General features: G+C 40.6%; 1 protein-coding gene across 5 annotated transcripts in view; it reads left to right on the top strand.

Annotated features, from left to right (window-relative positions):
- Positions 1–19,479, top strand: part of PLAG1 (PLAG1 zinc finger) — a 50,751-nt gene extending 31,272 nt beyond the window's left edge. For 4 of the 5 annotated variants that reach the window (XM_084509846.1, XM_084509849.1, XM_084509847.1 and 1 more), the window contains 3 exons: positions 8,416–8,515; positions 12,215–12,573; positions 13,148–19,479. In XM_084509846.1, coding sequence (XP_084365972.1) covers positions 12,332–12,573; positions 13,148–14,411 — 1,506 coding nt within the window. In that variant the 5' untranslated portion in view covers positions 8,416–8,515; positions 12,215–12,331 and the 3' untranslated portion in view covers positions 14,412–19,479. The remainder of the gene's footprint in view (positions 1–8,415; positions 8,516–12,214; positions 12,574–13,147) is intronic. The other variant, XM_084509850.1, reaches the window with a different exon arrangement.
- The last annotated feature ends 1,730 nt before the right edge of the window (positions 19,480–21,209 follow it).

The following is a 21,209-nucleotide window of genomic DNA, read 5'->3' as shown; positions in this document are numbered from 1 at the left end:
AAATGATGAGCACAGCACAAAGTAGCGTGACTGGTGGCTGCTTTTTTTCTGTTCTGTTCCAGTTTGGTCTGTCTCTCTCCGGCTGAGCCGGACAAGATCTAGCTGCACAAGATTATGCTGTATGGTAATAGATGTGAGTGGAGTTTGTTTTCAGTTCACCAGTGTCATTGTGAATTCTACCTGGCAGACCACAGTAGCAGGAACCCTTTTACTTGACAGATTATTGAAACTGTTCTGACTCTCAGAAAAGTAAAGCTTTTAAATTTCTGTCTATCTGGTTATGCTCTGCAACCTAATTATGTTGTTTAAATGGTATATCCTAAAGTATGCAGGTTTAGAAAAAAATTCTGAAAGGTAAGGATGTAAAACAGTTTTGGGGGTGGTCTGAGACAAGCAGGCCTGCAGCAGGTTAATCTAAAATTTCCATCAGTCAATTTTGATAGAAGCTACAATAAAGCATAGAATCGGTGGCCATCTGGGTAGGTATAATTGAGAAGAGTCAAAAACTCTTAGGGTCCTGTTTTAAGGTCCTGTTAGAGTTATTTGGAGGTATCAGTGAGAATTAAAGATGTTCTGGTTCAAAACTCCCAAGTAAACTATATCAAAGGCTTTTTAAGGCAACTAAGGAGCTATAATGCAGGAGGGAGTGTCTTTAGGTCTCTGCACAGATAAATGACGCATTAAAGGTAGGATCAAAGGGTAGAAGTAAAAAGTCAATTCTCAATTAAAGGAGTGTCCCACTTAGATTCCACAGAGATCTGTGCTGTTCATCACACTCATAAATGGTGTAAGTTAGGGGATGAGCAAGTGGGTGAGCAAGTTTACTATGGAGAAGGGAGCCAGCCGTGAAGAACAGTAGAAGGACAAGAAAAAGAGCATACAAAGCTAAAGGAGAAGGCTGCTCCTGAGCCTTCAAAAGGTTCTCCATAAAATTGGTAGCGGAGAGACCTGTGGGACGACTTCTCCAAAGTATGCTGTGGATATTAGAAAGGGATGTGGTTTCTAAGGGGAGCCTGAACTACTGCTTGGAAGAATGATGTGCTGAAAGTTGCTAAATTAACAGAAACTATGTAATGGTTCAGGAGGCCCCTGACATGAAAATAGTTGCAGGTCAGAAGAGTATTGGTAAGAAATGTCATGCAGTTGTGACCTGTTCTGTTCTTTTGGCTATTACTGGAACAGAATATTGGGCTAGGTGTACCATTAACCTGTCCCACACACTTAGTCTCATCTTCTTATATCTAAGAATATCTTGTTTTACTCTTGGGACAAAGGAAAATAGTGTTTCATATGGACATCAATTAATTCTTAATTGTTTTAGTGTAGGATTTCAGGCACATTTCCTATCTGTGTTTGCTTGTACATATGCAGAATTTGCCTTTGATTAGGGTTTATTATAAAAATGCCATATTCCTATGTGCAGATTATGTAGTTTCCAATGTTTGCTTTCACATAAGCATCATCAGCATCATCAAGGTAGATCGTTCCTGGTAGTTTTTGGTGTGCGTTTTGTATGTGTGTGTGTTTTAACTCCAAAATACGTAAAAGTACTTATGCAGGTTTTAAACATTCTAAAAATAATTATAGCATCAACATTGTTTGTGTCACAGTCTTTCCAGAATTTTTAGAGAAACTTCTATGCAGTGCCATGGAGATTCTTAAAAAGCCCATAAAACCACAAGCATCAGATGGGTTAAACTCTAGGCAGCTCTTCGGAATCCTTTGGAACATTTAGTAACCAAAACTGAGCTCTCAAGATTTAAAGTGGACCTAAGTAATTTAAAATATGGAAAGCCCACAAAGAGATGCTGGTTAGCATTCTGAAATTCTGTTTTGTTTTGTTTTTAAATTACAGACTATTAAGTCATGATAAAATAAACTTTGGTGAATTTGTTTTCTACTTTTCCAGAAACTTAAGAAGAAAAAAAAAAGACAAGCATGATAGGATTTTTTATATATTATGAAAAAAAGTTTTTTAATACTCTTTCTAGCATGTTATATTTTCTAAAATTAAAAAACTGATTGTCTGTATTTTGTGACTGTAGTACAGATTTTTAAGAGTTGCAGATTGTTTCATGATCAGAAAAAAAGTGCTGTATGTAGTAGTCAAATCTAGATGAATGCTATCTTCATATAGTGGCCATTGTTCCACAGCAATTTAGATTTTTTCCCCCAGATGTTTCCTTTATTAAGTTAAAAAAAAAAATGTATATTTAACAAATGTTTACTAGTGGGATCTGTTTGTTTATTCACAGAAACATGAAGTGGGTCTGGGCATCTTAGTGAGCACATTTGTTCCTCTTGCCTACCCATCTTTCACACTAGTTTGAAAGGATATGCTTGTTTATCCCCACTCAATTTTATGCAGTTTCAGCAAATTTCTCTATTTTGTGGATGTGTTTCAAGGAAAAAAAAAGAAAAAAGACTTTGTTGAAGTTTTGAATTTGATGAAGTATCTTAATTCTTGTATTTTTCTGCCTTGTGCATAGTACACTTTGCAGCATGATCTTTGTTGCACACACGCTAGGTATTAGCAGTGTGCTGTCCCTAACGTTAGACTGCGATGGTTGCCTGGTGTTAGTTTCAGTGCTCATGTTAATTCCTTATGTTTTAGCTGTTAGGCCGTTTCCCTGGAGGTGAAGTCTTCTGTATTGTTATCTCTAAGTCATTCTCATGCTTATACCCAGGATCACTGGGTAGGTATTTTCATTATTTTTCCCACATCATTTCATTTTCCTGCAGTAGCTTTAATGGTCAATTCTCCTGGTGCACGCTTGGGTTTTGTCTTGTCGTACCACAGCTCATGCCTGCTCTCACTGCTGTCCCACCACAAAGGACCATGCATACAGTAGACTAGAATTTGGTTCTGTGGAAAAGGGTTTTTCTGAACTTGATTCCCTGCTGTGGGGAGAAGTTCAAGATAAGATAAATATGGCTGTGTATATATATTAAAAAAAAAAACAACTTATCAGTTCTTTTGTGAGTAGTTCGCATATGTGTGTGTGCTCCCTTTATGTGAAGTGCTGTTGTACAATAGGGCCAATGTCTACATCTATGAGCAATTATTTATGATATCTTGTCCAAAACTGTAAAATGCCAAGTCTGATGGCATCGAGACCCACCTGTCAGTGCCGTTTTGCCAACCCTGAGGGCCTCTGGGTGGATCCCTTGGACTTTTCACTTCTTTCCGTAGGCTTGTGAGAGAACAGCAGCTGTAAAAACCTCAACCAGTTCTCTGTTACTACAAGGTAATGTACCTGTTGGCTCTCTTCTTCTCACTGCATCCCGTACAAAAGGCCACGATGGCTGAAGGCAGGGCTCTGGGGGTTTGAAAGCTGTCCCTCCTGCCATTTGGCAGTGCCGTGTTTATAGACCGTCGTGCCAGGTGTCTTCTTTGCTTAGGGGGGAAGCATGTGCGTACATGTTGTTTGCTGTTCAAATCTCTTCCAAATTACACAATAAAGCAAGCAGAAAATTAAATGAAGTATCATTTTGTGGAAATGCAGAAATGAGCCTCTCCTGGCCTCGGTAAGCTCCCTGGTTAAAGCACCTTCTGGATGTCAGTCTCACTGGAGCAAACTGGGGAGAATCTTCCTACCAGTGACGGGATTGTCCTTCTAAACATGGGTGCCAAAGGTGAGCAGGCTTTACTGGCTGTTTCCTTTAAAAAGTGACATTTTGTTCAAATAAATGTGTATCAGATCACCTGCGAAGAACGAAGAGCGTCTCAGACCCTTGCTTCTGTCAGAAGATTGATTTTAATTCAACACCAAGAAAGGCACCCCTGAAGTCATCAATACTTCAGCATCTTTGCCAGTTAAGATTTGCCAGATTTTTCGTACGTGCCTGACTGTTTCCTTTGGAGGGATCAACTTTTCCAGCTGAGACCCTCCCTTACTGAATGATCACTCTCAGTAAGAGGTACCTCTTGGTTGGACCAAGAGTTCAACCTTGGTTGAACCAGGTTGGGGGCTGACCTGCTACCTACATCTGCTTTAAGATAAGTCTCCTGCAAAAGTCAAGCGTCTTTCTACCAAGTCAGATGGACTGAGACCTACCGCTTGCCCTGAGGTCAAAGCAAGCGTGCAGCAGGCGTGGTGACCCTTGATGATCCAGGAAGGATGGTGGAGCCTTGCAGGCCTGTAGGTTCCAGCGTGCTGTCCTGGAGCACTGCAAGCACTTTGCCACTTGTGCCTACACCCCCTTGTGTGGCCTAGCAGAGAGTTTGATGGAAGGAGGGTTAAATCCACACCTCCACAAACTGAACTGCCTAATGACAGACATGTGTGCAAGCCCACAGAGCAAGGAAAGCGTGAGGAGGCTAAGTGGTGATCTTTCTTCAGTTGCCTTAACCCAGCAGTAGATTCCTTCATCTTCAGGAGCTCTGATGATGCTTGCATGGTTTTGATGGCCCAGCCTGAGACAGGCAGACCTGGTGAGGACTTTCGTATTTCAGTTCTGCTGCTTGGCAGTGGAGGTGCTGTCTGACTGCTGTCTTGGCTCTTCTGCACCAAAGGAAGTGGCTGCATCGACCACTGGATGCTTCCTCAGCTCTGCTCCCCCTGCTATCCCTTACCACTGCCATCGCCTGACTGCTCGGTGTGCCAGAGCAGGTTTCCTCAGTCAATATTTTTGCTCCTCTTCCAGTACTTAAGGAAAAGAAGAAAAGTGGCTTCTTATGCTACAGTAACTGTGGTTCTTCCAGACATGTTCTCCACAGAGGCACCACAAGCGATCTGTCCTTCACTCTGAAGGAATCTTTTTACTCCTTAGTAACAAATCTGAGGGAGGTCAGACTGGGCCATCCTAAACTTGGTAATGGTTTTCTCCATCGCCATCCTTAGCAGCAGCATCACCTGTCTTCCTTGGCTACACGTATTCATCCTCCATCTTCCCAAACTGGGATGTCTGTCCGTGTTTCAGCTTTCCTGCCCTCAAACCACACTCCCAGCTAGGCCATCGACCTCCAGCCACATATTTCCCTCTCCTTGACAAGCTAGGGCCTGACTCCTTCATCAGCCACTGCAAACCTTGCCAGCCCCTTCTCATCCAGCATCCAAACTCCTGACAGGACTGGGGCTGGCAGGGCTGCAGCAGATACTGTTTGCACCCAGGAGCAGATGCAGAAGCTGGAGGTGGCCACTTCTCAAAGCAGCGTGTTGGTGGCAGTGTGTACAGAGTGGCTCTTAGCCCACAGCGTGAGTGGAAAGCAGAGTCTGGAGATGCTCTTGCTGCACACCACGCTGGGTGTTGTAAGGACGTGCACAGCACAGTTTGGCAGTCTTTTGCCTTACACCACTGACGGTAACAGTCGTGAGGGTTGACAGGCACAGCCTGGATGGACATTATTGTCTGCAGAGAACCTGGTCCTGTTCACGTGAGTACTTGCTCACCTGGGATCTGTGCGGACAGCACTTAAAGAATCACAGTTTCCATAGGGTAAGTAACCACTTTTCATTTTGTTTCCTTAAATAAATATTTAAAACCCAAGATGACTCTGTAATGCTGTTGAATATTTAATTCTGTCATTATTACCACTAATGTTTCTAGGACCTTTGTTCTGCTTTACAAACTGGTGAATTTCAAGAATCAAAACTTGATGCACTGCTCTGTATTCAAAACGCAGTGACACTTGCTGACAGATACTGTGTTCTCAATACTGTGTTCTCATTATAACTCCCTTATTTTGAAAGAAAATAACCACGACACTGACATTTTCCTTTATTGTGTTTGGACGCTCTCAACAAATGTAAGACATGCAAGCTAGGGGGAGGATTCTTGGTTGTGTTTGTTTAATGTCTTCATTATCCTTTTAGTTTACATATACAAATCATGTTTTAAAACATTTCCAAGTGCAGCTATTTTTCAGATTCTTAAAGATGACCTGTGAATTTTGAAAAAACAAATGTCCCTCTTTTTATTTTCGAAAGCAGGAACAAGTGATTTACTTTAGTGTTTGGGGGCTTTTTTTTTTTTTTTTCCCTTTGACTCCTTAGATCTGGCAAATTAAAATATTGTCTAACTGGCAATTATCTGAATGTTTGTAGGGTTGGCAAAATTAACGCCTCATGGATACTAGAAATCTGATAATTTCTAAGAATTATAATCTGATTAATTATGGAAGTCTATTTTGCTATAAATTCCCATGTGGGTTTCAGGCATGTATGTGCATGTAACAGTACATTTTGCACTGTGATGCTTCTCTGCTTCACGTGAAGAATAATTTGAGCTTTAATATTCATTAAAAATTGTTCCTATCTCACCTGGTTGAGAGGAAAGTTTAGTAACACTATAAGCAGTTATGAGAAGAACGATAAATCTTTGTCCAGTGTTCTGCCTCAGAGATTTTCTAGCACCAAAAGCTTCTGAAGAAGGTGGTCTGAAAATCAGCATTATAATGGACACCTGTGGTATTCTGTGTGTAAGAGAAAGTCCTTTATCCAATAGCTGACTTGCTGCCATGAAGCATAGTTTTCTTATCTTGTGTTTTTGTTTGATCTCATCAAATGTGGCAGATCTTCTTGCCATTCATTCAAATATCTCCTCTTTTGTATGTATCTTGTTGAACTCCTTGACTTAATAATGGTCTTGTAGAAGTTGAGATCCTGCATTGCCCTCATCTGGATCCACTGCATTGCAATTTAGCTATATTTGTGAGGTAATGAATAAGAGTGCCTGACTTTCCTTCTTCATTCTGTTCAGTATTTTAAGTACATCGGGCATTTACCTTCCTTATCTACTTGTTCCCATTGCTCCAGTTCCCCTTGATAGGATAGTCTTCCCATGCCTCTGATGGCCTGTCCCTAAGGTCATCTGCTTTTTGCTAGAGCTCCTTCAGATGTGAGAATTCGGTACCATAAGCATTTAAGTGAAAAATGTTGAATACAGTTGAGAGAGCATTATATTCATTATATTATTTTACACTTTTTTATTATTTTTTTTAAAACTGGAAATAGTCTGTGAATACCAATAGTGAAGGGACTAAGTCCCTTAGGACTTAATTCATTAAATTTTTGTGGCTGTCTGAAATGCTGTCTGCTTATTGTGAGCTACTTTAGGAGAAACATTTGGATAATGAAGCACTTCCTTTCTGCTGTGACAGTGGGATATGTTGAGATAGGCATCACAGGGTAACTAATCTATAATGGTCTTGCTGGGAGATGGAGCAAGAAATCATCAGCATTTTCTCCCCAAAACAGAGTGATGGGGGGACCTCTGAAAGTTGCGTCTCCTCTCTTTCTTGTTAGTTGAAAACAAAGCTTCCAGTTTTGGTTTGGGTACTGGAGCTGTTTCTATCACCTGCCTGTATGTAAGAAGCCCCCTGTAAATGCTGCACGGCTGCCAGACAGCTTCAGTGGGTTGCTGTGAAGCACTTCTGCCTTTGATAGGTGTTCAAGCATGCTGGTTTGCTTACATTTGTGCTTCCCAGCAGAGGAAGCTGGGGCTGTGCAAAGCTGCACTTGGTATCAAAATAAAGGAAACTTGAACAGAGAGAATGGGAAATGAGACGGGAAAACTGTGTGGGGGGCAATATTGTGTTGTTCCAGGGTTCCTACCAGATACCTTCAGCCGAATAGGTCACATAGGGTATGTGCACTATACAGGGCTTTGCCCTTGCATACCTGGAGGATTTGGAGGGGATAAACCTCTCCACTAAAATTAGGCATTGGGCATGTTTTCAGTATATACCTGTGTCATCCAAGAGGCCTTCTGGCAAGAAAAGGAAGATGTACTGCAATTTTAAAAAGGATGGTGGCAGGGAAAAGGGGGATGTAAGGGAAATTCCAGAAAGGCCCTCTGGATTTGCTCAGGCACACCTAGACTTGCCCTCTAGTGGGATTTACCTGTAGCGCGTACATCATTAGGATGCTTTATTATTTTTTTAAATTAATTTTATTTTCCTTTGCAGGTCACCTTTTAAGCTGCTATTTCCTGTATAATTAAGCAGAATGAAGGCATTAGGTTCTAGTAAAGTTGGGCCTAATCCAGAAATCTTCTCTTATTCAGTCCTTTCTGAGTAAGAAACTCAAGTCTGGGCCCAGCGTTTTACATGTTTCACTGCTATTTCTAAATTATTTGTGGTCTGTGTATTTCTTGGTTTGTTTTAACTTTATTGAAAACTCCTCTGCTTTTGTCTAATTTTATTTATTTATTTTTTACTGTCCAGCGTAGAGTTAGTTGAAATGATGTAAGTATGCTGGAAATTGAAGTGCATTAATTGCTACTGATAATGCAAGAGCAATTGATTCATACAGTTTATAATTAACAGTACTTAATGTTCTGTGCATGGGTTGGCTCTTTCCCTTTTAACTTTTCCTTTCTGATCCTTTTCAACCCCCAGTCTTACCACATCCCAGACTTTCTGAATATACTGGTTTCACTAGAGTCTAGTCCATTCTTCCTTTTGTTTTTCAGACCAGTAAAAATGGGAAGTACTGGATTCTGGTTTCCTCCAAGAAGAGTCAGCGGAACTGGTTAAGACCAAAATCTGAGGACTTTAGTGGGCAAACATCAGGTGTGCATTGAACAGAGGCTGCTTTATTCCTGTTTTAAGTATATGCTTCTTTAAAAATAGTATTATATATGAGCTTTTGTGTAATGTGTTTGTTATATTTGATACTGCATATAATCACTCATCCTGCAGTTGTGAAAGCACCAATAAGAATGAGGATTTTAAGTGATATTGTGTTGAGACACAGACAGGCAATATTACTCATAAAATTCTTTCAGCTGGTCTTTGGAAAGTGTAATATTTGAGGATCAGTGTTTTTTTAAGTTTTATCTCCATTGCTCAGTCTATATATCCACAAGAAAAAAAAATGAAAGTGGTTATTTGCTATTCAGAAATCAATACTGAAGTTCTTAATTGCCTCATCTGTTGAGAAATGATACTGAGATAATAGTACTTACATGTTTTTTTTTTAATAAAACACTGTCATTGCCAAAGATTGAATCCATACTATATTTGTTCTAATAATGCATTTTAAGGACACTTAAACACAGTTCAAAGTCAGCTTAATTAGTTTTGATCATAAAGAAACAAAACTTGAATTCGTCATCCATATGAATGTGCTGAGTTGCATCTGGTTCAGCAACTAGATCACCTGAAATTTTGGAGAAGATGAAAGTAACATAATATTGGCCTGAATATAGGATGGCCTCAAGCCTGAGATGTGATCCTTGCATTTAGAACAGGAGTGAGAAGCTGGCGGTTGTTTAAATTAACAGCTAAACTCCGTATGCTGTTCCACAACAAACGCTGCTTTTGGCTTCGCGTCAGACCCTGCGTATCGCCCGTCTGCATGGCCTGCTATGCTGTGTCTCTCAAGTTCAACATGCATTCAGCTCCCCACCTGCCCCTCAGCATTACCAGACTACCTTGTCCTCTTGTCCATAGATGTTCCTACCCCCATGAAGTGCTCCCCACAACTGTCTGCCCACCCCCCTACTGTTGTCCACTGTCCCGTCTCAACCCAGTATCGCCCTGCCTGCATCCCGCCAGCTGTGCCTGCTTCTCCTCTTGTCATCTGCTTGGCATGGAAGCCACTTGCTGCTGTGACCCAGCATGGTCAAATTAATCACGCTCTCATACAGCAAGCACTAGAGGTAGTTCCTTCGCTCTTTGTCACTAACACTGCCTGTAGCTCAGGCTAGGTGGGGATTTGGCTGGGAGGCACTAGGTGGTAGCACTGCTTCCCCACAGAGAGGCAGTAGGTGTTTCAGGACACTCTGGGAACCAGGTCTCATAGGTGCCCACGAGGCATGGGTATGCTGTATGTAAACATAGAGGGGGCTGGATTTTTTTTCTCCCTCAGAACTTCAGTTGTCAGGAAAAAACAGGCTAAAATGAGATTTCATTCTATCTTCAGGCCAATGTGCATAGAAGACCGGTGTATTTGTTTATGGAAGGCACAATAAATTTTATTACCAGATTCTCATTAAAGTGTATACTGAAAAATCTTTCAACCTATAAACTTATCACAACCTTGATGTGAATGAGATCCTCCTCTTGAATACATTGGCAGCTCCACTGAAGTGTTTGGAATTGGTTTTCTTTTACTTTTGTTACAGAAGTACTTTGGTCTCAAGTCTCCAAACAACTGTAATTTTTTTCACTTATAAACAAGAATGTCACTTATGAGACAGAAACTGAAATTAAGCTGATTCTTTGAAGACCTGTGCACATTCCCACTCGTGGAATTGTTGTCCGCACGCTTCGTCCCATGAGTGGGAATGGGCCAGAGACAAATCTGAAATAATAAGAGTCCTTAAAGAAACACCTTTTCTGTTGCTGGGTATCTTTAAAGAGGCTAGTGGTTCCATGTAAAATTTGGGGGAGGAAAGGTGGTCTTACAAAACTTCTTGCTTTAAGAGTATAGTATAGCTTAATCTGCTATTCAAAGACTGTAGGGTTGAAAGGTAGCAGGTTTCCATCTTGCTCTGCCAGTGTTTCTCTCCTCTTACAAAGTCAAGAGAGAAGTTACGGGGAGGAGGGAGGAAGAGGCATAGACAAAGACATACTCTGTATATGCGTTTCAAATGGAAATCTCGAATCTGAAGCATTCTTAAAAATGCACATGCAGATATTAAAGAGGCACACCCCCTTCTCCCCCTCCTGTCACCCCACCCCTCATGTCCTGTCCTGCCGCGTCCTGACATAAACACAGGCTTTCCTTCCTCCCCGCTTTCTTCCAGCGCCACGCTGGGGCTATGGCAGGGACCTCCGAGCTACCGAGCCTCCCCTGGCTGCCAGCTGGGATGCGTTTGTTGTGCTTATTGGGGAGGTGGCACCAGGCCGGAGCAGCTGCTGCCTGGTGCTCCCTGCCTGACTCCTGGCCGCCCTGCTCCACCTGTCCCAACAGCTGCCGGCTTCCCCAGCCCTGCTGCCAGGGGACAGGGGGTGGCCGGCCACCGAGCCCCCAGCCCTGCCTCTGCCCCCGGCCTTGCTGCCGTCGGGCCCGGCTTGGCCTCCTCTCGCACAGCTGTGCCAGCGGAGGCCGTGGAGGGTGGCAGCTGCAGGGCCATGACACCAGGGTGGTGGTGGGGGTGCTGCTTTTGCCAGAGAAAGGCCAAATCTGGGGGCTTTTCGGCCCTGCCCGCTGCTTGTGTTGGGTGCTGCCCTTCCGCCGTCCTCCTCTCTGCCCCTGCCACTGCAGACCTCGCGTTTGACCCTTTCCATCACGGGTAGCACCGGTTTGGGTATCTAAAGTAGCAATTGCGCTCCAGCGATCAAATAAAAGCTGTCAGCGGCTTCTGACAATGGAGGATTGTTGAGTACCCTGCAATCACAGGCGCCCAGTTGCTACTATATGTTACCAGATTGCGAGTTTAAAGCCGCTCTTGGCAACAGCTCAGATGAGAGCATCACCCACCTCCTGGAGCTGAAGGCTGCCGGTTTAGTTCCCAGCGTGCAGTACCCCAGGAGGGGCTGGGGTCCTCTTGGAGGACCAGGAGCCTTCATCCCGAGCTAACCTCAACGCTTAAAACCCTTGTGCCTTGCAGGGTGGTGTGAGGAGGATGTGGGTTTCCTGTGCCGGGCTGATAAAAAGCCTAATCTGTGAGGTTTCTGTTATTAACACATTGAGCCTCCATTAGCAGAGGAGAATTTCACTTGGCATTACAAATTATTGGAAACGTGTGCGTTTTGCTAGAATAGGCGCACAGACAGTAACCAAAATGAGCCAGTATATCAGAGAATATGAGCTTTGCGCCCCGCCCCCCCACCCCAGGCTGTCAAAACGCTGCTTTTCACATCGATTTTCAAACACCCAGTTGCATCTCAAGACATGCAGATTTTCATTCTGATAACTGTGTATGTGCATGTGTGCGTGCATGTGTGTGTATGTCCGTACAAACACCACAGGCACAGCTTTAATTCCTTTGAAACCTGAAGCTGCCAAAAGCCATCTTCATATGTTCTGAAGTGAGTTCTTTGTCTGATGCCTCCTGAAACCTGACAGAAACTTTGCTGTTCTCCATCAATGCCTGAGGGGAAAGTTGTGAGGTGTAATTTCAGGGCATATGTGGATCTGTTCATCCTGAGCAATGCATTTTAAGAGTTGCAGCAAATAGTGTAAAGAAACCTACAGGTATTACATTAGACCAGCTGAACCTAATTTTATTTTTAAGTTTTATTCAGAAGCATCACATAGCAAGTAAACTTCAAAATTTAAGTTTAGTTACAAACTAGTTGTTTCTTATTTTTTTTTTCCAGTCCCCTTTTGCTTTCTTTTACGACCACATGAAACTTGAGAAGCCATCTAAAGCTAAATCATTTAGTGGAGTTGGGCAATTCCCAAGTGTCCAACAAGAAGGCCTGGTTTAGGCTGCGATGGCCACTGTCATTCCTGGTGATTTGTCAGAAGTAAGAGATACCCAGAAAGTCCCTTCAGGGAAACGTAAGCGTGGTGAAACCAAACCAAGAAAAAACTTTCCTTGCCAACTGTGTGACAAGGCCTTTAACAGTGTTGAGAAATTAAAGGTTCACTCATACTCTCACACAGGAGAGAGGCCCTACAAGTGCACACAACAAGACTGCACCAAGGCCTTTGTTTCTAAGTACAAATTACTAAGGTATTAAACTCTATTTATCTTTCAGATTATATTATCTATTTTATGTTGGCCGTGTTAAGCCGTGTAAAAGTATATATTTGTGTACGCCTTCAGCTGATTGCAGAGAGGATGTGTTAATTAAAAGTAGCCATTGGATTGTTTCTAGAAATCTAAATTACATAAGTTTGCAAGCTAATGTCTTTGATTTTGTTTCTTAATTTGTTTTCTGTTTTTGTTTTCTGTTTGTTTGTTTTCTTAATGAGAATAGAATTTTCATTTGTATAAGGAATTGTCACAAGAAAAGAGTATGGACTGAAATTTTTTGGCTATGGACTTTTACACAAGTACTTTCATACTTGCCCTTATACCCCTGTTACAGTAGCTAAAACCCACCAAAACTAAAGTGTCAATTTAAGAGAAATGGCTCGTGTTATGCTATATTTTAATTTGTCAAACTGTCTTTGTAGTGTCATGCTTTCAGTTAAAAGGTTCTGTTGCAAAGCAACCTTAGTGTAGTATTTAGCTGCCATTAAAAAATGAGCACGTGTGTTTTTTGATCAAAATAATTACTTACAGAATATATCTGTGTTTAAAGGCATATGGCTACTCATTCTCCTGAGAAAACCCACAAGTGTAATTATTGTGAGAAAATGTTTCACCGAAAAGATCACCTAAAGAATCACCTACATACACACAATCCCAACAAAGAGGCCTTTAAGTGTGAAGAATGTGGAAAGAACTACAATACCAAGCTTGGGTTCAAACGTCACCTGGCTTTGCATGCAGCAACAAGCGGTGACCTCACCTGTAAGGTATGTTTGCAGACTTTTGAAAGCACAGGAGTGCTGCTGGAGCACCTAAAAACTCATGCAGGCAAGTCATCGGGTGGAGTGAAGGAGAAAAAACACCAGTGTGAACACTGTGATCGTCGGTTCTACACCCGAAAGGATGTCCGTAGACACATGGTAGTGCACACTGGAAGAAAGGACTTCCTCTGTCAGTACTGTGCACAGAGATTTGGGCGGAAGGATCACCTAACGCGCCACATGAAGAAAAGTCACAACCAAGAACTTTTGAAGGTCAAAACAGAGCCAATGGACCTTCTAGATCCCTTTACCTGCAACGTTTCTGTGCCTATTAAGGATGAGCTGCTTCCAGTGATGTCTTTACCTTCCAGTGAACTGACATCAAAGCCATTTACAAACACTTTGCAATTAAATCTCTACAACACTCAGATTCAGTCCATGCAGAGTTCTGCATCTGCACACCAAATGGTTGCCACATCATTACCATTGGGAATGCCTTGTCCAATAGATATGGAGTCTGTCCACCCTTCTCACCAGCTATCGTTGAAATATCCGCTCAGTTCTACCTCATACGCAGTTTCTATGCCTGAAAAAGAACAGCCATTGAAAGGGGAAATCGAAAGTTACTTAATGGAGTTGCAAAGTGGTATGCCTTCTTCATCCCAGGATTCTCAAGCATCTTCATCAAAACTAGGGCTGGATCCACAAGTAGGGCCACTAGATGATGGGTCTGGGGAGGTTTCCCTTTCCAAGGGCTCTGTTCCTATTAGTGAACCTCTAAACACCCCATCATTGGACTTTTCTCAGCTGTTCAACTTCATACCTGTAAATGGCCCTCCCTATAATCCTTCTGTTTCAGTGGGAAACCTTGGAATGAGTTATACGCAGGAGGAGGCACATTCTTCTATGACTCAACTTCCACCACAAACACAGGATCCACAAGATCCTAGCAATAGTATAGGTCTTGGGTCTCTGCACTCATTGTCAGCAGCTTTCACAAGCAGTCTAAGCACAACCACCACCCTACCACGATTTCATCAAGCTTTCCAATAGGATGTACAAAGCTGGCTTGTTACTGTCTATTTGTAGAAATGCCTTAGGTGACCATTTTTAACTTAGTGCCTACTATAAGACATTATAAATTCTCTGCTTTTGTACAGTACCAATCTCATGAAGCCAGTAAGAAATTTTTTAATGTTTTGAAAGTGTTTATTCTCAGCTGTGTTTACTTTGTTGTTTGTTTGTTTTTTTTTTAAAGTCTCATTATATTGTTTTCATTTTCACTGCCAATTGACACATTTAAAATGTTCACTAGAAAGTCATCCCAAGCAAACTTTCAACACGCATCCCTTTTTATAAACTTTTTCAACCGTACCAGCCACTCTGTTTTATTGATGTCAGTGGTGGAACTACCATTTTTACCTTTTATATATTATAGCATTTGCAAAGAATCCAGTTCAAACATGTATTGCAAAGATTCCTAAAGATTTGGGAAAAAAAAATGCCTAGTCCCTTTCCAAAAAAAAAAAACCTCTTCCCAAATGGTGACATCTGATCTGTTCTATAATGACAATTCTAAATTTTTAAATAAATATAGAATTCAGATTTTTTCTGAAAACTTGTATGTGTATATATAGAAGTTCATATATACACATGTACATATATATAACATTTTGACTTGTATTGAAGTCATTATAAAAGGTGTTACAAATTTTGCCATTTTCTGGCTTAAATTGTTGTGGCCTGTTATGAATATTGGAAGAAAAAATATAGTTTAATTTTGTAAAATCGTGGCTGAACAGAATTTCAACAGAGAATCTCTGCTTGCCTAAATGACAAAAGTTTCAAGTTGAATTTGGAACTGTGTTGTGCTTTCATGACTCTGGTAGAGGAAAACAGGCAAAATTAATGGCTGATCTTGAAATATAAAAGTGTTGTAATTTAGTAATGCAGAATATTTTGTCGCAGTTTTTGTTTTAATTCTTAACTTGCTGTTTTTTCTCTTTAGTAGCATAGAAAGAATACTGCATAGGAATCTTCCAATAGCGTATTCACATTTGTAGGCATCAGTCTTCTCCCAGCTGCCACCGCCAAAGGGTGGATCGAGTCCAGCCAGAAAGTGTGTATCTATTTTCAGTTCAATATTAGTGTGCAGTCAGAGAGTGAATGTAAATTTGCAAATACCAGTTTTTAATATTTTTTTTTTTATTGGAATGAACTTTTCAGTTGTGTTACATGGTGTGTTATGTCCTCCTAAGCAACAAGTTAGATGTTAATCATACTTTCTACACCTGGGTACTTGGTTAGGGACTTTTTGCCCACTGCCAAGATTTAAAGACAGGACTCTTAGGAGTGAAGTAAAAGCATATTGCTTACACCACTTTTACCTAATGCAATATATTCTATTCCCCAACCCCTAATAACCAAAAGAGGAAAAAGAAAAAAAAAAAAAAAAACAAACCTGTGATGCATGAAAGCAAACTAGATTTGCTGTAATTCAACAATAACGCGCTTTTCCTTGTCATTTTTGCACAAGGAATTAAAAAATAGAAATCAAATACATTAGTATCTCTCAAACAATAATGAGGATTCATACAAGGTTTTAAGTGGTTAAACTGAATATACTTCACAGAAACAAAAGTTGCTCCCATTTAAGGAGCTCATGCTCCAGATGTTTTATCAGTAGCTCCTACTGTTTTTTTTAATTCTAGGAGCAATATGCAGGTGTAGTTTTACTATTTTATACATATGTGTATTTAAATTTTATTACTGAAAGATAACATTTTTATAAATGTGTTTGTGTTCCAAAGGCATTAAAATAAGGATGTATTAATAAGGAAAATACCTTTTGAAATTCTACAAACTACTCCTAGATTTTGGGTTTAGGAGCATGTTATCTCAAAGTGGGCTTTTAGCTCTGCTTCATGACTGCTTCCTCTGGTTTCTATGAAACAGATCGCTTGCTTACTTACATCTTTAGTTGAATGATTTGTTCAATATTGCTTTTTTTTTTCGTCACCTTTATAAAGGAAAGAAAAACACAGGTGAACAGAGCACAAGGTGAATGCAACAGAATGTAATTCTGGTTTAAATCAGCAACCACAATGCATATAGGGAGACGTTGGCTTCACTCTCAGTCTTTTAAATCAATTAGGGATGAAGATCAGTGGACTTCATTCCTCTGGTGGGCTGTGCCCTGCGTGGAGCTTCCCCTTGGCAGGGGGAAGCTTCGAGTGCTCAGCATCTCACGGGCAGCTCTGGCAGCAGAAATGTGCAGGCACCAGGAGCTTCAAAGCTGGAGTTTTTGGTATGGCATGGAGGAATTTGCTCGTTCAGGCGTCGCCAGTAAGTTTAATCTCACCTGCTGCTGCCAGATGCTCTGCCAGACTAGTGGCAGAAGGGATTTGATGTGGCCCATCTAACACTCAGCGAGAGGCAGTGCCACCTGCTTATCAGTCTCAGTTTCTGATTAGACTTGATTAAAACACACACACACACACACATCACAACAAACACTCGGCCAACACCCAGTTCTTAGTACTTAGCCGGAGTCCTTACCACTTGGTTAGTGCCTTAGCTTCCTGAGCAGGGGTTGACATTTCACTTCAGAGGTAGACGTACATTTCACTCGAGAAGTAGGGACCTCAGACAAGATATTGAACCTCATTCAGTCAGGGCTTCAGTCGGCCAGGTTAGCGTGCCGCTGAGCGAGGATGTATGATTACGTGGAAGCAGCTTTGACGCTGTAAGCAATATTAACACCTTCGTGCTTTCGAATAATGTTCAGGCAGAGTCGTTATTGGCCACTACTAAAATGTCAGTTTTTAAACCCTGTTTTCTAGGTTTCAAATTGATGCTTTGAGGGAGGGGGGAGGGCTGGCCGATCATGCACCACTCTTTGTGCAACTTCTTCTAGTAAGGTCTTTTTTTTTTTTTTTTTTTTTCTTTAATATATATATTTTTGTGTACTTGTTGCTTGTGCTTTATTTAGTAGTAAATTGTGGAATAGAGTGATTTATTGTTAATTTGGCAGTAGCGGTTTTTAAAAACCATATACTGACTGAAACATGAGCCAGAGCTGATTGCTTTATTAAGCTAATAATGAATGTTAAGAGTACATATTTTCAGGATCATTTGCCTAGTGAGCTAAACATGTATTATAGGCCAATATTTTTTAAAATAAAGCTTGGTCAACCTCTATGTTACACATATTACAAGATATAGCACTTTCAAAAGAAAAACCTAAACCTTTTAAGAAAGTTTCTTACAGGTTATGCTTTTTATTATAAAACCTTTTATTATAATTTGTTTCAAGTGCCATTAGATTACATATATGTAGGCCTTTGGTATAATGCTTTGTGTACAAAATGGTAGACATTGTAATTTTAAACAGGTACATTTTTACAGTGTTTTCTTATCAATTTGCTATATTGCACAGAACCAGTGTGTCTTTCTTAAGGGTTTTACAATGGTTTTTACTAGGTTTACATGTTTCAAACTACACTGTCTTCTACTGCCATTTTGAATACCAGTCAAAAAAAAAAAAAAAAAAAAGAAAAATTAGGAGTTTGTCCTCACCAATTGTAAACTGTGTCCTCTGGAGTTCTGGATGGTAAACTATTGCAGAAATACTTACATGCAGTATTTGATGCAGATTTTTTTTATCCTATGCTATCAACGCTATGCTGCTGTCTGAAGTTAACTTAGGGCCTGATCCTGCATCCATAAGCGTCAAGGGGAGCAGGATTGCATCCTTCGTTATGTCTGTCTCATACACTGGTTTAGCAGCTTGTCCTGTATTCTTCTCGGTCTCTAGATAAGCCTCTGAAATAAATGTACTTACCTGTTATGTAGTAAACTGTATAGACTTAGCTGCCCATCCTGCATCTTCCCAGTGTACCATTAAAACCATAGCCTACTTAGCATGACCCTCACCATGCAAATAATGCCACAGTAGCTCAAAATGTGTTTGGATAGTCCCAAAGCTTTTTATGTAATAAGGGTGTCTTACTTTGTTGGAAGGCAGTGTCTTTTGATAACAGTTATCTAGCCCTGGAAGTGACACAGAACTATTGCTAATCATATGTAAACACTTTTCAGTATAAGCTTCAGTGGTACAGTTGAACCAGAGTGAATGTTTATCTCCTCAGAAACACTCCTGCAATATTGTTATATTGGATCATGCTGCTAATGTAACTTGGGATACAACTCCTCTCATGGTGCTACAAACCTCCCTGTCTCATTCAGATGTATTTTTACCCATAGAAAAAAGGACTATACTAGACCTATAGTTGTATGATATATTTTTATACTGTGACTTAATTTGTCATTAATGAACTTTGTACAACACCACAATGTATTCATATGCACTTGCAAAAGTAAAATTTTGGACATGCAAATTTAAACGCTGACAAGCCCAGCTCTTGTTCACAAAAATAGATGACTTAATTAAAATTAAACGTGGGCTTTTTGTACGGTGTGGAGTGAAGAACACACCGTATATTACTAAAAGCCTTTGAATTTAGACAAAAACTGGGGAAAAAAAAAGTATATTGGGGAATGATGACACACCCAAACCTGACTCGGATTGCTGAAATTATATTTTTTAGCTAGTGGAAAAATTGTTTGGACTTGTATGCTAAAATGTTTTAATGATAAAAGTTTTGAGTCAAAAATATAGAAAAAAAAAAAAAAAAAGAACACAGAAAACCCTGCATTCCAGACTGAATTTGTATATGTTTCTTGCATTTAAAATTTGCTATCCTGTGATATGGGAAATCGAGTTGCTTATCATGTATATGTACTTTAAAATGTATTCACAAACTACTGTTGTATTTGTATAAAATATAGACAAAAAGATTGCATATATATTTTTGTGTATAAGCTCTGTAAAATAGCAATCACATTATGAAGCTGCAGCAGAACTTCATTTTAAACATTCACATCCAAAGAAACAGACTATTTATTGTCCACATACCCTGATTATAAAATATACCTTGCTGCTATTAAACAATAGTGCTGCAGCTTCTTGTGGCCTACAGTGTTATGTTTGCTGTACAAAAATATGTGAACTCCACAAAATATATCAATAAAATTACAGAATGGTTTTAGTTAATGAATACCTTATGCCTGGCATTTCAATAGATAATCTCGGTCTGCATGTTTGGGATTACAGTAAGTAATTTTAAATACATCTAGTTTTGCTGGGTGTACTTATTCTGATCTTGCAAAGGTATAACTATTTCTGATTTATGACTGGTAAAATGTCAGTTTTTCAGAAAAATCTTAAAGCATAAATGTCTGCGTTTCATGATTTCACCAAGGAACAGGCTGGATGATGCTACTGTGTCTGTGACAAGGCAGATGTGACTTGAAGGAAGCAATTGTTTGCCATCAAATTGCGCTTTGAAATGCTGTCAGAAACCAGAAGGTGAGTTTGGGGTTTTCATGGTGGGACTACTCGCGAGAGAAGCAGGCAAGTGATTCTCCATCACTTCGGATTAATGCAAGTAATTTGCGTTGATTGTTATAGTTTATAGGGAAAACTCTAAGGGTGTGGTGTGTGTTACAGGCACAGTATGTGGGTTGTCTCTCTGAAATGCTTCCAGGAGAAACTTCATTGTTTTGATCCCACAGACCTCCTGTCTGCCCGTGACCTTGCTGTTGAAGCCTCTCTGAGAAGCCTGACTAATGCACTGGGGGAAGAGGTACCACGAAACCAGACAAGCAGCCTACCCACAATTGCAGAAAGTTGCCTCTGTTCTTTTTCCATATAGCTGTTTCCCTAGCATGGACTGTTTGCCAGGAAAGTAAACGACTAGCATTTGCTATGTAGCTGTTTCAAATTCACATTTCATTGCTTTTCAGAATGTATATCGGAAATACCCTCAGCATTGTCTGTGTTTTCCTGCTCCTGGGTTCCTCTCTCTTCCAATTCTTTAATTTTTAGATTTCCTCCTGTACCCCCGTCTGAGAGAAATGATCGTTACAGAGTCGTTGGCTTTATCATACACAGACATTTCTTCTTCCTCGTGATCCCTACCTGTTTCATCTGAGCTGACTTAATGACTTCTGTGTCACAGGTTTCTAAGTTGCTTGGGAGGATTGGCTCTGTTACGTTGAGAATCAAAAGCTGTACAGCTGCAGGATGAGGAGGCTCCTGTCTTCAACTGTTTATTATCCAAATTTGTTTGAAAGGTGTAGAAAGGAGATGAAGACGTGATCCATAGTAGGCTACTGATGTATTTAATACTCTGCAAAGCCTCCACCACTTCCCCTGAGAGAAAACCACCCAATTCTTTCACTACTGTAGATGGTGTCAGCCACCACCACTGGATTAACATGTCCTTCCACACTGACACCCTCTAAAAACCCTGATAAGTGGGATGTGTTTGCATGGATGGTATCTATGCTGCATTCAGGCATCTCTTGGTACAGTCCCTCCAAACATTTCCCTGTTAAATTCAGGGGGTTCCTCCAAGACTTGGAGGAGTTGGATGTTAGCTCGAACCAACCAAAGAGTAGATATTCTCAGCATGACCAGAACCTTTGTTCTTTATTATGTCTCATGCGAACTGGCACATCTTCAACAGGGAAGGGGATTTTTTTAATTTATTTTTTTAATTTTCCTTCCAGCATTTTCTTGCACCTTAAAAAAGGGAGTAAATTCTATGTTCTGTAGTGCCCATGTGGGTAAAAAGGCCGGGTGTCCCGTATCAATTCCTGGAAGGGCAGAGCTAGACAAAATGGTGGAAGTTAAGGATTTTACGTTAGTTAGTGCTGAGGGGCTTTCAAGCTCTTTGAAAATCAAGCTCTTTGATTTTCTTATCTCGCTTCTTCCTTTGGCAAGAA

Source organism: Aythya ferina (assembly GCF_964211825.1).
Source record: "Aythya ferina genome assembly, chromosome: 2".
Lineage (NCBI taxonomy): Eukaryota > Metazoa > Chordata > Aves > Anseriformes > Anatidae > Aythya > Aythya ferina.
This window is presented reverse-complemented; position numbering and strand designations above follow the sequence as displayed.